This window comes from Eschrichtius robustus, chromosome 8 (genome assembly GCF_028021215.1).
Source record: "Eschrichtius robustus isolate mEscRob2 chromosome 8, mEscRob2.pri, whole genome shotgun sequence".
In the NCBI taxonomy this organism is placed as follows: Eukaryota; Metazoa; Chordata; class Mammalia; order Artiodactyla; family Eschrichtiidae; genus Eschrichtius; species Eschrichtius robustus.
Genome location: NC_090831.1, coordinates 65,011,484 through 65,027,460, shown reverse-complemented (window position 1 = coordinate 65,027,460; position 15,977 = coordinate 65,011,484). Strand labels below are relative to the sequence as shown.

General features: G+C 37.7%; 1 protein-coding gene across 1 annotated transcript in view; it reads right to left on the bottom strand.

The window, feature by feature from the left end:
• Nucleotides 1–15,977, bottom strand: part of THSD7A (thrombospondin type 1 domain containing 7A) — a 268,023-nt gene that overhangs the window by 13,645 nt on the left and 238,401 nt on the right. Inside the window, exons 17-22 of the mRNA XM_068549806.1 lie at nucleotides 15,772–15,925; nucleotides 12,231–12,375; nucleotides 10,665–10,780; nucleotides 6,756–6,873; nucleotides 6,363–6,508; nucleotides 5,770–5,944 (exon numbers count right to left, since the gene is read on the bottom strand). Coding sequence (XP_068405907.1) covers nucleotides 5,770–5,944; nucleotides 6,363–6,508; nucleotides 6,756–6,873; nucleotides 10,665–10,780; nucleotides 12,231–12,375; nucleotides 15,772–15,925 — 854 coding nt within the window. The remainder of the gene's footprint in view (nucleotides 1–5,769; nucleotides 5,945–6,362; nucleotides 6,509–6,755; nucleotides 6,874–10,664; nucleotides 10,781–12,230; nucleotides 12,376–15,771; nucleotides 15,926–15,977) is intronic.

Genomic DNA, 15,977 nt, shown 5'->3' with positions numbered 1-15,977 from the left:
AAGGAAAAAGAAACTAAGAAGAATTTTTAAGTAGTCAGAGAAAGTTTTATAAATATTTATATCCCCTAGGAAATGCTACTTTTGGCTTACTCAGTTTTTAATTATGCAAGAGAAACTATTAAAAATAAGATAGAGAAACTCCTGTCAATATGAATGTAGTGTAACTTCACCTCAGTGACTGCAAACTATATGGAAGTAAAATATACCTTTTTACTAATAGGCTTTATCTCTGTGCTTGTATCACTTGACATAGTGTATTTTGACACAAAACTCAATAAATCTTTTAATGGTAGTCTGTGGATTATATAATTACCACTCCAGAATAATCCATGTCAAGCTTCAAAGATTTAACAACAGCAAATAAGTGTGAGGCATTGACTTGTACTAAATATATTTTTATATTTTGACCATATAAAACATTGTAATAATAAAACTACACTCTGCCTACCAAAGATATTAAGTGTCTGAAATGCATTTCCTACTTCAGTATTCTCTTTAAAGCTTATTAGCTCACATGCTGCTAGCTTTCAAAACCCATCACTGGAGAAAACTAGCAAGAGAGGAATGGAAATGAATAGATTGTAATTTACAAGAGGAGACCAGCCTCCTCCTGGATTTGTAATTGCTTTAATTAAAATGGTGAATTGCCCTGTTCTATGCTACTATGGGATCTTGCAGTTTTTCTTCACATTGTTTACCACAGATTTCTTTTTTTTTTAAATTTTATTTTATATTGGAGTATAGTTGATAAACAATGATGTGTTAGTTATAGGAATACAGCAAAGTGATTCAGTTGTACCCATACAAGTATCCTTTCTTTTGCAAATTCTTTTCTCATTTAGGTTATTACAGAATATTGAGCCAAGTTCCCTATGCTATACAGTAGGTCCTTGTTGGTTATATATAGTAGTGTGTACATGTCAATCCCAAACTCCCAATCTATCCCTCCCCACCTTTCTCCCTGGTAACCATAAATTCGTTCTCTAAGTCTGTGAGTGTTTCTGTTTTGTAAATAAGTTCATTAGTATCATTTTTCTTAGATTCTGCATATAAGTGATATCATATGATATTTCTCTTTCTCTGTCTTACTTCACTTAGTATGATAATCTCTAGGTCCATCCATGTTGCTGCAAATGGCATTATTTCATTCTTTTTAATGGCTGAGTAATATTCCATTGTATATATGTGCCACATCTTCTTTATCTGTTCCTCTGTCAATGGACATTTTGTTTGCTTCCATGTCTTGGCTATTGTAAACAGCACTGCATTGAACATCGGGTGCATGTATCCTTTTGAACCATAGTTTACTCTGGATATATACCCAGGAGTGGGATTGCTGGGTCATATGGTAGCTCTATTCTTAGTTTTTTAAGGAACCTCCATACTGTTCTCCATAGTGGTTGTACCAGTTTACAATCCCACCAACAGGAGGGTAGGAGGGTTCCCTTTTCTCCACACCCTCTCCAACATTTATTGTTTGTAGATGATGGCCATTCTGACTGGTGTGAGGTGACATCTCACTGTAGTTTTGAATTGCATTTCTCTAATACTTAGCAATGTTGAGCATCTTTTCATGTGCCTTCTGGCCATCTGTAGGTCTTCTTTGGAGAAATGTCTATTTAGGTCTTCCACCCATTTTTTGATTCGGTTGCTTGTTTTTTTTGATTTTGAGCTCCACGAGCTGTTTGTAAATTTTGGAGATTAATCCCCTGTCAATCACATTGTTTGCAAATATTTTCTCCCATTCTGTGGGTTGTCTTTTCGTTTTGTTGACGGGTTCCTTTGCTGTGCAAAAGCCTCTAAGTTTAATTAGGTCCCATTTGTTTATTTCTGTTTTTATTTCCATTACTCTAGGAGATAGATGGAAAGAGATTTTGCTGTGATTTATGTCAGAGTGTTCTGCCTATGTTGTCCTCTAAGTTTTTAGTATTCTGTCTTACATTTAATTTTCTTTATTACAGAATTAAGAAAATTCTTAATTTTCTTTTTTTGCAATATCTTTGTCTTGTTTTGGTAACAGGCTGATGGTGGCCTTGTACAATGAGCTTGGGAGTGTTCCTTCCTCTGCAATTTTTTTGGAAGGGTTTCAGAAGTGTAGGTTTAACTCTTCTCTAAATGTTTGATAGACTTGGCCTGTGAAGTCATCTGGTCCTGGATTTTTGTTTGTTGGAAGTTTTTTCATCACAGTTTCAATTTCAGTGCTTGTGATTGGTCTGTTCATATTTTCTATTTCTTCCTGGTTCAGTCTTGGGAGATTGTACCTTTCTAAGAATTTGTCCATTTCTTCCAGGTGGTCCATTTTATTGACATAGAGTTGCTTGTAGTAGTCTCTTATGATCCTTTATGTTTCTGTGGTGTCCATTTAACTTCTTTTTCATTTCTAATTTTATTGATCTGAGTCTTTTCCCTTTTTTTCTTGATGAGTCTGGCTAACGGTTTATCAATTTTGTTTATCTTCTCAAAGAACCGGCTTTTAGTTTTATTGATCTTTGCTATTGTTTTGTTTCTATTTCATTTATTTCTGCTCTGATCTTTATGATTTCTTTTCTTCTACTAACTTTGGGTTTGTTCTTCTTTTTCTAGTTGCTTTAGGTGTAAGGTTAGGTTGTTCATTTGAGATTTTTCTTGTTTCCTGAGGTAAGACTGTATTGCTATAAACTTCCCTCTTAGAACTGCTTTTGCTGTGTCCCACAGGTTTTGGATCACTGTGTTTTCATTGTCATTTGCCTTTAGGTATTTTTTGATTTCTTCTTTGATTTCTTCAGTAATTCATTGGTTATTTAGTAACATACTGTTTAGCCTCCACATGTTTGTGTTTTTTACAGTTTTTTTCCTGTAATTGATTTCTAATCTCATAGCATGTGGTCGGAAAAATTCCAATTTTCTTAAATTTACCAAGGCTTGATCTGTGACCCAAGATGTGGTCTATCCCGGAGAATGTTTCATGTTCACTTGAGAAGGAAGTGTATTCTGCTGCTTTCAGATGGAATATCCTATAAATATCAATTAAGTCTATCTATCTGGTCTAATGTGTCATTTAAGGCTTGTGTTTCCTTATTAATTTCCTGTCTGTCTGGATGATCTGTCCATTGGTGTAAGTGGGGTGTTAAAGTCCTCCACTATTATTTTGTTACTGTTGATTTCCCCTTTTATGGCTGTTAGCATTTGCCTTATATATTGAGGTGCTCCTATGTTGGGTGCATAAATATTTACAATTGTTATATCTTCTTCTTGGATTGATCCCTTGATCATTATGTAGCGTCCTTCTTTGTCTCTTTTAATAGTCTTTATTTTAAAGTCTATTTTGTCTGATATGAGAATTGCTACTCCAGCTTTCTTTTCATTTCCATTTGCATGGAATATCTTTTTCCATCCCTTCACTTTCAGTCTGTATGTGTCCCTAGGTCTGAAGTGGTTTGGATTAAATGCTGTGACCAAAAGACAAAGACGGACTGAATGGATATAAAAACAAGACCCAAATATACGCTGTCTGTAGAGACCCAGCCATAAAAAGAACAAAATAATGCGATTTGCAGCAACATGGATAGACCTAGAGATTCGTCATACTGAGTGAAGTAAGTCAGAGAAAGACGAATATATGATATCGCTTATATGTGGAATCTAAAAAAATGGTACAAATGAACCTATTTACAAAACAGAAATCGAGTCACAGATGTAGAAAACAAACTTACGGTTACCCAGAGGGAAAGTGGGGGGGATAAAGTGGGACATTGGGATTGACATATACACACTACTATATATAAAATAGATAAGTAATACGAACCTACTGTGTAGCACAGGAACTCTACTCAATACTCTGTACTGACCTATATGGGAACAGAATCTAAAAAAGAGTGGATATATGTATATGTTTAACTGACTCACTTTGCTGTACAGCAGAAACTAGCAAAACATTGTAAATCAACTATACGCTAATAAAAATTTTAAAAAAAATAAAGAGGAAAAAAAGCCAGTATGGCACTGGCACAAAAACAAAAATATTGATCAATGGAATAGGATAGAAAGCCCAGAAATAAACCCACGCACCTATGGTCAACTAATGTATGACAAAGGAGGCATGGATATACGTGGAGAAAAGACAGTCTCTTCAATAAGTGGTGCTGGGTAAACCGGACAGCTATGTGTAAATGAATGAAATTAGAACATTCTCAAATACCATACACAAAAATAAACTCAAAATGGATTAAATGTAAGACCAGACACTATAAAATGCGTAGAGGAGAACATAGGCAGAACACTCTATGACATAAATCACAGCAAGATCTTTTTGGATCTACCTCCTAGAGTAATGGAAATAAAAACAAAAATAAACAAATGGAACCTAATTAAACTTAGAAGCTTTTGCACAGCAAAGGAAGCCATCAACAAAACGGAAAGACAACCCACAGAGTGGGAGAAAATATTTGCAAACAAACAATGCAACTGACAAGGTAATTCATCTCCACAATATATAAACAGCTCATGCAGCTCAATATCAAACAAACAAACAAATGAACACACCCCCCCCCACCAAAAAAAAAAATAACAACATGGAATTAAAGAATGGGCAGAAGATTTAAATAAGACATTTCTCCAAAGAAGACATAAAGGTGGCCAAGAAGCACATGAAAAGATACTCCACATTGCTAATTATTAGAGAAATGCACATCAAAAGCACTCCTGGGCATATATCCAGAGAAAACCATAATCCATAAAGATACATGCACCCCAATGTTCGTTGCAGCACAAATATCATATGATATCACTTATATGTGGAATCTAAAAAAATGATACAAATGAAGTTATTTACAAAACAAACAGACTCACAGACATCGAAAACAAATTTATGGTTATCAAAGGAAAAAGGTGAGGGGGAGGGATAAATTAGGAGTTTGGGATTAACATATACATAGTACCATATATAAAATAGATAATCAACAAGGACCTACTGTACAGCACAAGGAACTCTAGTTATATTTTGTAATAATCTATATGGGAAAAGAACCTGAAAAAGACCATATACACACACACACACACACATCTGAATCACTATGCTGTACACCTGAAACTAACACAATATTGTCCATCAACTATACTCCAGTATAAAATGAAAATTAAAAAAGATAGGCAATTCACTTCCAATCTTGTTCTTTTCTAGCCCACTAATACACTGTTGCCCCCATATCTTTCTTAAGGCCATAGGGTCATGCTTGACACTGAGGTTATTTTGACCTTCTATCTACCCTAAAGTCCTATGCATCAAGCCCAAATTCCTAATCATTAACTAATCACTTCCTGCTATTTATTTCTAAACTCCTTGATACACAACGTTTGCTTTCTACATTTTCCTGCTTGTACCTCTGTGTCCAACACTGAATCAGAATTTCTTGCATTCAGAATTTTCTTCCATAATACTATTTTTTCTCACTCTTGAATGGTAATTTATCTAGGGGTAGAATTTTAGGTTTCATACTCTCCCTGTCAAGCATGAGCCTAAGGCCTTAATTTCCATTCTTTGCAGAAGTTAAAACTCGAGGGGGGGTGAGTGTCAACAGAGGCCACATAGGAGAATTGGACTTCACCCCCACCTGGCAGTAAGGAGGCAGTGCCCCCCTTCATCCACACTACAGTGTCTAGCTGTTGGCACAGATATTACTGAATGAGAAGACTGTTGACATCTCTTAACTTAGACTTATACATGCAATCCCTTCTCCACCCTGGTCCTGGTAAGGAATGGCCAAAGTACAAATTCTGTTTTGCTGTTGTTACCTGGGCAAGGCTGGGTGCAGGTTTCCTCAAGAACCACTTTTTTATTACCATCTATAACGGGTTCAATATCAGTACAGAATTCTTCATCCACCACCTTGCTGAAATCATCAGCTGACCCATCACTCACTACACAAGAAATATTCCTTTTTCTGGCCCCTTCGCCACACTGGGCATCCTGAAATGGAGGAAGAAATAACTAATTAGGAAAAGAAAAAATTCATTAGTTAGCTCATCGCTTACAGTCATCTCTGCACCATTGGTTTTGATTTATGAGCAGTTAAAGGAGCATTTGAAACCCTAGGGAAGAAGTCCTATAGGGCACTAGCTATAAAGCATAGCATGAACAATTTATTTGTTTTCTAGCCAAAGACAGGCAAATAAATTTTCATTAAAGTGAATCAGTCTCCAAATGGTTTTAAGATACAGGACAGGGAGTGCTTGTTATCGAAACTAATTAAACAGTTATGAAATGGCAAGGTACCTAAAATCTTTAACAGGAAACATGCTATCTGTAAGCTCTGAAAATACTTCTGAAACCAAGTCTCTCCAGATAAAGAATACACACTTCCATACAACTTCTTGAGATTGGTTACCTGCACTTGGCATGCAGACCACTGGCTGTATTGCCACCGATAACAGGGCTTCACTGGGCAAGGCTTAGACTGTTCCATCAGGGCAGGGCACGGTCTTCCATCACCCTGAAAGGGCTGGGTTACTGTTCTTCTTCGGATCATTTTTCCTTTAAGAAAAAAAAAGTGCAACCTCAGTGATACACTACAGTTGTGCAAGCATACATCTTATTGGGAGAAGGCATCAAAGACATTTCTCCCGAGATTAGAGGAACCAGTAAGGCTTAGATGTTTTGGAAAGAAAGATACCCTGATGCAACCTTTCTGCAGATTATCTGACATGACTTAAAGCAAGGGGGACATTTTATTTCATACTTCTTGACCATCAGTCTAATGCCAAATAAAGCACAAACAAACCTGTGAGGCCACATGTTTGAGAACACTCTGACCAAGGAGACCAGTCAGAAAGCTGACAGTTCACAGGACATTCCACCACGCAGGATGTGTTCATCTGCCAGTTCTTCTCCAGGCCAAGCTGAAAGGACAGAGGTAGATCTATTTGTACTGACGGGAAGGCATGACCACAGTGCAGTGTTGATGGAAGGAGGAAGGAAGGGCAAGATTGGAGCGGGGAGGAGAGGAGAGGAGAGGAAGAATAAGCAAGATGTATAATAAAATAAAAAGATGTCTGCAGGACAAAGACCCAAACTGTTAACAATATAAAGTGGTTCAATCCAGGAGAGTGGGAGCAAAAGGAACAGGATGAATAGAGGAGCCCATTTACTCAGTGTACTTATATATTGTTGAATTTTTTATATAAAAAATGAAAAAAGGAAGATTTAATCTCCAAATTAGTTGAATTTCCCTAAAGGAGGAATAAATAGGTATAAGCACAAATATTTTCTATTAGTTAAAAACCAGGAATATCATCAATATACAGATATATAATTGTATTTTGGGGATATTATTTATTTTTACATGTGCATGTCAAACTGAAAAAAGAGCGAGGTTAAAGACCAATTGCCACTCAAAACCAAAAATATAATGTACTAAAATAATATAAAATAGATTTAAAGTAAGCTACCTCTCTCAAAAGGAGGGGTGGGTCACTAGAATTTTTATTATGAATATTTTATATACATTTATTATTTTTTAAAAAAGATTTTCCCTTCTAAAACTGATCTCAGCAGCTAACTGTGGTGTAATTGTTATTTTGGCATTAGTCTCTCATCAGATAATAATGTTGTGCATTTTATTGCATTAAGTAGCATTACTTATTAAAGTATTCTACCTTTAAAAAAGGATGAGATTTCAAACTCATCCACTGTATATTCAAACATTTAAAAAGTCAAAGGTACAAAATAGCATTGAAATAGAAAAATTAAGAGCTTGTTAGGAAAGTGCAATTTTTTAAATTAGTAATCCTTGGGGATTTTCAAGACCTTTTTAATTTCTGCATGAAAGTAAGTTTACAGTGTAATTTATAGAGCAGAAAAAGGCAAAAGAAAATTTTTCTGAAATGTTATGTTGCGGTTCAAGTAGAACTCTTGGTTCTAAGTTATGCACTGAGAGAGGATCAGATCGATGATTTATGTACCAGATCCCTCTGTAAACACTCTCATTATATTCTCCATCAGTAATACTTGACAAAGCTGAGTATTTGGTATGAAAACTTTTACCATATCACTTAATTTAACATTAAATTAAATCACTTATAATCACGAGATTAGAAGTTTTAAGGTGATACGATAAAAATGATGTGTTAAATTTAAGGTACCTAATAGTTTCATGGAGAAAGGTTTTGAATCACAGAATTCAACTACTACTGGCTTATTTATTTCGCTAGAGGATTAAAAACGATGTCTGTTTACAGATATTTTGGGTATCCAGTAGTAAGACATTTCAACTCTGTACTACTTTTTCTCTTAAATTTCTTGTAGCTTCTTTTTCTCCTCTCTCTCTATATCTATCTACCCCTACCTACCTACCTACCTACCTACCTATCTATCTATCTATCTATCTATCTATCTATCTATCTATCTATCTATCTATCCTATCATCTATCTAATCTATCATTTATCTAAACATATGTTCAGGGATAAAAGAATAGGAAAGGAGAAACCAGTTATTAGGTATCCGGTGAATTAACGTCTGAAAAACATCAAAGACAAAAGTGCTATATAAATGCTGGATGGATTTAACCCTGATTTTCCTCTCTGTTGGACAGTAATGCCATCTTTCTTTTTGGCTGTTAGAGAAACAGCAAGAGTTAGCTACTGCTATTGCACTCAATTCAGGGTTTGCACATGTATTAGTAGGTAGGCAATCTACTGTTAAAAAAGATAGCCAGCTTTTCTTTTCTCAGGGCTGTTATTTAAGTCTACTGCTTTTTAGGGTGGATAAAATGGGATTTGAGTTGTTTAATCCAATTCCTGCAGAGATTAGCACTGCTCTCCCTGAATACAGTGTTTACTAAAATGTTATGATTTGAACCCCTGTCATCACAGTATTCAGACATTATAATATTTGTACATAAAAGTAAATTTATCTAGGCTCCTGGATACTTAATATTATTTCTCAGGTTTTAACCCACGTTTCACTTAAGAAATAAAAGGCCCTATTTATATCTTTGTCCTGTAGTCATGAGATATTTAAAAACTGGTCTTGTACGATTTGGGTTTAGCTTTCTAAAAGCTCTCAGAGCTATTAATAGTTATCTCATCCTGACCCAGGAGTACACTTACATGTGCATTTGCAAAAAAAGAGACATATTAACCAACTAGAGGTAGACCACAGAAAGCTCTCCAGCCTGTATATGACTATAATAATAACATTCATTAATAATAATGTTGTTTTTATAATGGTCACATCACTTCGATGTTATTAGTTTCAAAGCCAAACTGATTCAGGTATAAAATTTCTGATGAAATCTAAAGCAGTAATTGACTAAGTTATGTTATAAGATGACAGAGCAATTTATTAACTCAACAATTTGTTTTCAGCACATTTGGGAGCTCTGTTCCCACAGACAGAGATACAGAGTTAAATTAGGTCCACAAAGGGCTTCCCTGGTGGCGCAGTGGTTGAGAGTCCGCCTGCCAATGCAGGGGACATGGGTTCGAGCCCTGGTCTGGGAAGATCCCACATGCCACGGAGCAACTAGGCCCGTGAGCCACAACTACTGAGCCTGCGCGTCTGGAGCCTGTGCTCCGCAACAAGAGGCCGCGATAGTGAGAGGCCCGCGCACCGCGATGAAGAGTGGCCCCCGCTCGCCGCAACTAGAGAAAGCCCTCGCACAGAAACGAAGACCCAACACACCCAAAAATAAATAAATACGTAAATTAATTAAAAAAAATTAGGTCCACATCGATAATATCAAAGATATCAAATGGATTAAAATATTTCCATCTTGAGTTTTCCCTTAGGAGTTTGAATAATTTACCATGACCTTATAATAACCCCTAGGATGTGTAGGCAGAAGTCATGGTCCCATGTCTACTGAACCCTAATGAGGTTATAAGTTCCTCCCGGGTGTTGCATATCTACGGAGGCTGTTGCTTATCTTGGTTCATGTTTAACCCAGTGGCCTCAGATGCAGGAGGAGTCAAAATCTGTCAGGAATGTGAGTGCCCTTTTGGTCTGGAAACCAGACAAAATAGTCAAAACCCGAAGTGTAGCTTCATGAAAACTACCGAAGGACAACAGCTATGTTTTCTCGCATTTCCTAAGGTCATATTAGAAACGATAACATTACTTTTGTAAATTGGAGAATTAACAGTTACAATTCTCTGTACCTAAGAGACATTAATGGCAGACTATTCCTTTGTTTGAATTTCAAGCTCTCTCTTATCCAGACCTGAGTCTTAGACTCTCACAGCTGGGTATTAGATCCTAATATCAAAATCTGCTACCAAACCACATGCGATCAATGTTTTGCAACAGAGAGAATAAATGATGGCTCTTGGCAGGTGTCCCAGGCAACACAAAATTCATATGAAATTACAAAAGATGATGAGTAGTCTGATTAAGATTTATTGCCTTTATTCACCTTGATTACTTATTGTTCCCCAAGCATTTCTTTCAGAATAGGCTAATTAGCATACCTTTGGGCTCCAAGCAGAACAAAATACAGGAAATTATGTGTAGAAATCAGTAGTGTTGGACAGTGTCTCTTTTCAAGAGAGTGTTTAGCAGCCTCTGAATAGTGCCGAAAACATCTGCTGGCAACGAGCTGCATAAAGCGCCGGTCAGGTCACTTGGCTCAGCATGAATTGAAATTATTAGGGAAGAATTTACTCGCAAAGACATAACACAGCATCCCCTCACCTCTTCACAGTATTTCAGGTTAACCGACTTGCCATCACTTCGAACACAATCCAACATCCTTGTTTTCATGCCATTTCCACAAACTGCCTTCTCACTCAGCTGGCACGTACTCCAGTCTGGAAGGAAGGGAGCATATCAGAACAGAAGGCTATGTATGAACCGGATTTCAAATGAAACTCAGATGACCTGAATCCCATATTTAATTCACAACTGCTTCCTAAGCCCCGCAATCAATCATCCCACATGCAGAGCGTATGGGTACCGGCTTTGAACATATCTGGAGTCAAATGGAAATGCTGGCGTTGCACATCGCTACAGGGACTATTCCTGAGGCAGATGTCTCCCTGACAATCTTGCTAGCTAGCTGTTTGGTGATACTGTAGAAATGGCTGTGGCCTGCAGATCAAATGTCATTTAAAAACTTTTTTCCTAACGAAAGTAGAAATTTAAATTTCAACATTTTTGTTTAAGCAAAATAATCATAATTTTAATGGCTCGTACTTTAGGTAGTTATATCCAAATAAAACTGTCGTTCACTTACTGTCCGTACTGTAAAATGTACACTTATTTATTTCAAAATCACTTTGGCCATATTTATTTAATTCCCTTTATTATATGTCTTTTGCAAAATAATTCTTTTATCTTTCTTTCCAGGGTAACGTAGCATGCCCCAGAGAACTGTGATTTCATTGTGTCATGATAGGAAACTGAAAAACCAAAAGAAGCAAAAAGCCAATCTGACTGCTGTGTGTCACTGTACAGTTTCTGGGGTTTATTTTGGTGTGAAAATTACTTGGGAAAAATTCCAAAATAAGCTTCAGCGTTGCCCTAAGTCATATAAACCATGAAACTCTTCTTTCCTAGAGTATATGCCTTGATGGTATGAGATGAGGGTTTGGGAAAGAAATGGAATTTAGAATAAGCCTTTTTTTCTAAAAAACACTCATCTATCTTTTTTCACCTACACCTTTGATAATATTTATATCTCTGAAACGTTTATATTCTCTTCACGCACTTCTTGGCAAGCTTAAGATTGCTGATGTCTTTACAGCAGACTAATCACGCCTATGAACTGCCCCCACAGAAGGAACTGTTGTCCCAGTATTCACAGTGATTAAACACATTCTGAAGAAGAAAGACATCTTTCAATAAACTGATACCCATGGGAAGATATATCTTTTATGTGCACCTTCTGAAAGTGGGAGGGTGGCTTAAATAGGAACCCTCAGGCTATTCACCGTCTGCCTTAAGAGCTAATGTTTGTGTGATAATTTCATTCTCTATTTTGATGTTTATTAAAAATAAGGCAGATAAATATTTCTTTCATTTAATATGGAATTATTTCTGGCTAATGTTTGTGTGATAATTTCATTCTCTATTTTGATGTGTATTAAAAATAAGGCAGATAAATATTTCTTTCATTTAATACGGAATTATTTCTGGGAGAGTAAGCAGCATGTCCAAAAGGCATGCAGATGGAGTTGAACAATATTTCCGGAAATGCTGCTGAGATGACAGACGTGGGATTTGGCCTTTGACTCTATAAGGAGATGACTCTTCACGTACCTGTTACATTATAATCATAGTGGAAGCAGTTTTTGTTCAGGTTACAGGGTTCCTTCTCAACAGCATCAGGGCAGGCTCTTCCTTCATCAGCAGGTTGTCTGATGGGATCCGCTGACCTCTGCCGGAAACTGCTTTGATTGCAAGGCTGACAAAGAATAATATAGCTCCTCAGAAAGGTGAACACTCAGCCACACAAGAGCTAATGTATTAGGGAGAGCACTGGAGCAAGAGTTAGAACCTTTGGGACACTGGCTAACTTAAACAATCTCATAACACCTCAGTTTCTTCATCTATAAAATCAAGGTGGTGGATGAGTTTCTCATGTTCCATCTAGCTCTAAGATGCTGGGGACAGGGAATGTTGCCTGCCATTCCGGTACACAAAGAATGTTGCCTGCTGTCTCAGTTCTACAATGATCAAGGCACCAGCCACTGCAGCTGCTGCAGGTGACGTGCCCTGAGGGAAACAGGATGGAGAAAAAGAGGTAGCATTCTGTGCTTTGGATACTGACCCAAATTAGTTAAGATACATGTCCAAGGAATAATTTCAATGAGCCCAGATTCTTGCATCTTCCTATGCACAGGAAAGCACTAAAGTCATTAACTAGAGATGTCTGTTTTAGTGATTAGCAGTAATCTTTTGATGTCTGACTGTATGTTCTTTCCCAGCAAAAAAACTCCTGTTTATCCTGGCTCCTCCTTTACCTTTTCAGAGCAGTTCCTCAGAGCTATCTAAAAGGTTGTCTCCCAGGCTATAATCCTCAGTAAGATCCCCGAATAAAGCTTAACTTGCAACTTTTAAGCTGTGTGTGTTTCTTCAGTCGACAATGCTTAAGAGATGTGTCTAACCTGAAAAGATATCTGCACCCCCTTGTTTATTGCAGCACTATTTACAATAGCCAAGATATGGAAAAAACCAAAGTGTCCATCAATGGATGAATGGATAAATAAGTTGTAGTATAATTATACAGTGGAATATTATTCAGCCATAAAAAAGGAGGATTCCTACAATTTGTGACAACATGGATGTGGACCCTGAAGGCATTACGCTAAGTGAAATGTCAGACAGAGATAAACAAATACTGTATGATCTCACTTATATGTGGAATCTAAAAAACAAAAGAAAAAAACAAAACACATAGAAAAAGAGATCAGACTTACAGTTACCAGAAGTGGGGGTAGGAGAGAAGGGAGAATTGGAGGAAAGTGGTCAAAAGGTGCAAATTTCCAGTTATAAGATAATAAGTAGTAGGGATGTAACGTACAACATGATGACTGTAGCTAACACTGCTGTATGTTATACAGGAAAGTTGTTAAGAGACTAAATCTTAACGGTTCTCATCACAAGCAGAAAGTTTTTTTCCTTTATTCTTTTCTTCTTTCTTTCCATCATACCTATTTGAGAAGATGGATGTTACTGAACCTATTGTGGTAATCATTTCACAATATATGTAAATCAAACCATCATGCTATATGCCTTAAACATACAATGATGTCTGTCAATTATTTCTCAGTAAATCTGGGAGAAAAAGAGCCTATGTGTCAAATATTAATAGATACATCAGGGCTTCCCTGGTGGCGCAGTGGTTGAGAGTCTGCCTGCCAATGCGGGGGACACGGGTTCGAGCCCTGGTCTGGGAAGATCCCACGTGCCGCAGAGCAACCGGGCCCGTGAGCCACAATTACTGAGCCTGCGCGTCTGGAGCCTGTGCTCTGCAACAAGAGAGGCCGCGATGGTGAGAGGCCCGCGCGCCGCGATGACGAGTGGCCCCCGCTTGCCGCAACTAGAGAAAGCCCTCGCACAGAAACGAAGACCCAACACAGCCAAAAATAAATAAATAAATAAATAAACAAATACTTAAAAAAAAAAATAGATACATCACATCATCCATACACAAACACATACATATGCTCATATTAATTATTGTAGATCACTAATACAGAAATTATAATCTATCTATTTATCTAATATAGTTGACAGGACCTGAAAAACGGTTTTAAGGGTGAACTTTAAATAACTAGTTATATACAACCTTTATTTTCCTAATGTGCACACATGTATGCACACAAACACAACTTAGCGCTAATGAAAAAGACTGGTTGCCATTCTCCTACTGGTACAGTCTTGTTTTGAAAACACTTGGTTACTAAGATCAGAAACAGTAACTTCAAATCTGATGCTATGGAATTAAATAGAAAGTCATTTGCATATGCTTGTGAAACAGCTGATTCTTAATTGCAATTTAACCTGTATCCAAGTCAACTGCCAGCCCTGTTTTGCTCCTGCTCTATCAGTTGGCTGCTAATCAGCATCTTTAATAATGTTAACACTGAAATAGAAAATTAATTTCTCCTTGAAAACATGCATCTGTCCCATATTATATTTCAGCAAATTAATTCCACATTAGATGTATCTTTTCCATGATTTGATGCCATTCTGAAGTGTGCAGCTTTACAAAGGTGCACAAGGATAAGCCAAATTTCCCACATCATCAGCCAGTTCTGTTTCAAGTGACTCTCCTCCCAGGGTCCCATGGAAGAGGCCCTACGGGCTGCTGAAATCTAGAAGCTTTGTGTGATTTGAAACTCTCAGCTGGCTTTCCAGGCCCAAAGAGACTCAAGAGTCAGTGTGTGGAAAGAGATTCACTGATGCACAGCTTTCTTCTTTCTACTCCCTTTCTTACCAGGATCTTTTGCGTTTTAGTGTCAATACTCCTGCTGCCATACCCCTGCTGTGTGAAAGATTATTTCTACAATTTAAAATGGATTGGGCAAAAAGCAAGGGATGATAATAACCTGACACCATTGAAGTATTTTTACTAGATTTTCATTCTTTTTCCCTTTACCTGGAGGGAATCATTATCACCACTGCAGTTTTTAACATGCTGTGAATTCAAAAGCAAATGTAAAGGCATTTTGGGACTTCCCTGGTGGTGCAGTGGTTAAGAATCCTCCTGCCAATGCAGGGGACACGGGTTCGATCCCTGGTCTGGGAAGATCCCACATGCCGTGGAGCAACTAAGCCCGTGTGCCACAACTATTGAGCCTGCGCTCTAGATCCCACGAGCCACAACTACTGAAGCCTGTGCGCCTAGAGCCCGTGAGCCACAACTACTCAGCCTGCGTGCCACAACTACTGAAGCCCGCGTGCCTAGAGCCCGTGCTCCGCAACAAGAGAAGCCACCGCGATGAGAAGCCCGCGCACCGCAACGAAGAGTAGCCCCTGCTCGCTGCAACTAGAGAAAGTCCACGAGCAGCAATGAAGACCCAACGCAGCCAAAAAAAAAAAAAAAAAGGCATTTTGTGCTGGGTTTAGGAGGATGGTGGAGGAGCATAAAGCTTGCAAGAGGTTGAGCTGTTCCACTGTGAGTCCAAACATTGCTGATTTTAAATGGCACAGTCCTAAGAATGAAGTAGCCGAAAATACGCCTTGCTTTGGTAACTAATTTCGTAACCAAGCTATTATTTTCTTAATATTTTTAAAGTTTTAGTGGTTAAGGAATTAAGCAAATTCTACATTAATAAATGGTTAATTGTCTCACCAAAGTGCATCGGGTCCACGGACCCCATTCAGTTATCACACAATCCTCGGGACATGGTAATTTGCACTCTCTAGAGCCCAGAGGCATCTCTTCTGGGTCACAGAGGTAATCCTCTACATGGTCAGAAGGGCCATCCGCCGTGTTCTGCATGCATCTAGAAGAAAACATACCTATCAGTGAAGGAACTGGGACAACTGAACAATGGC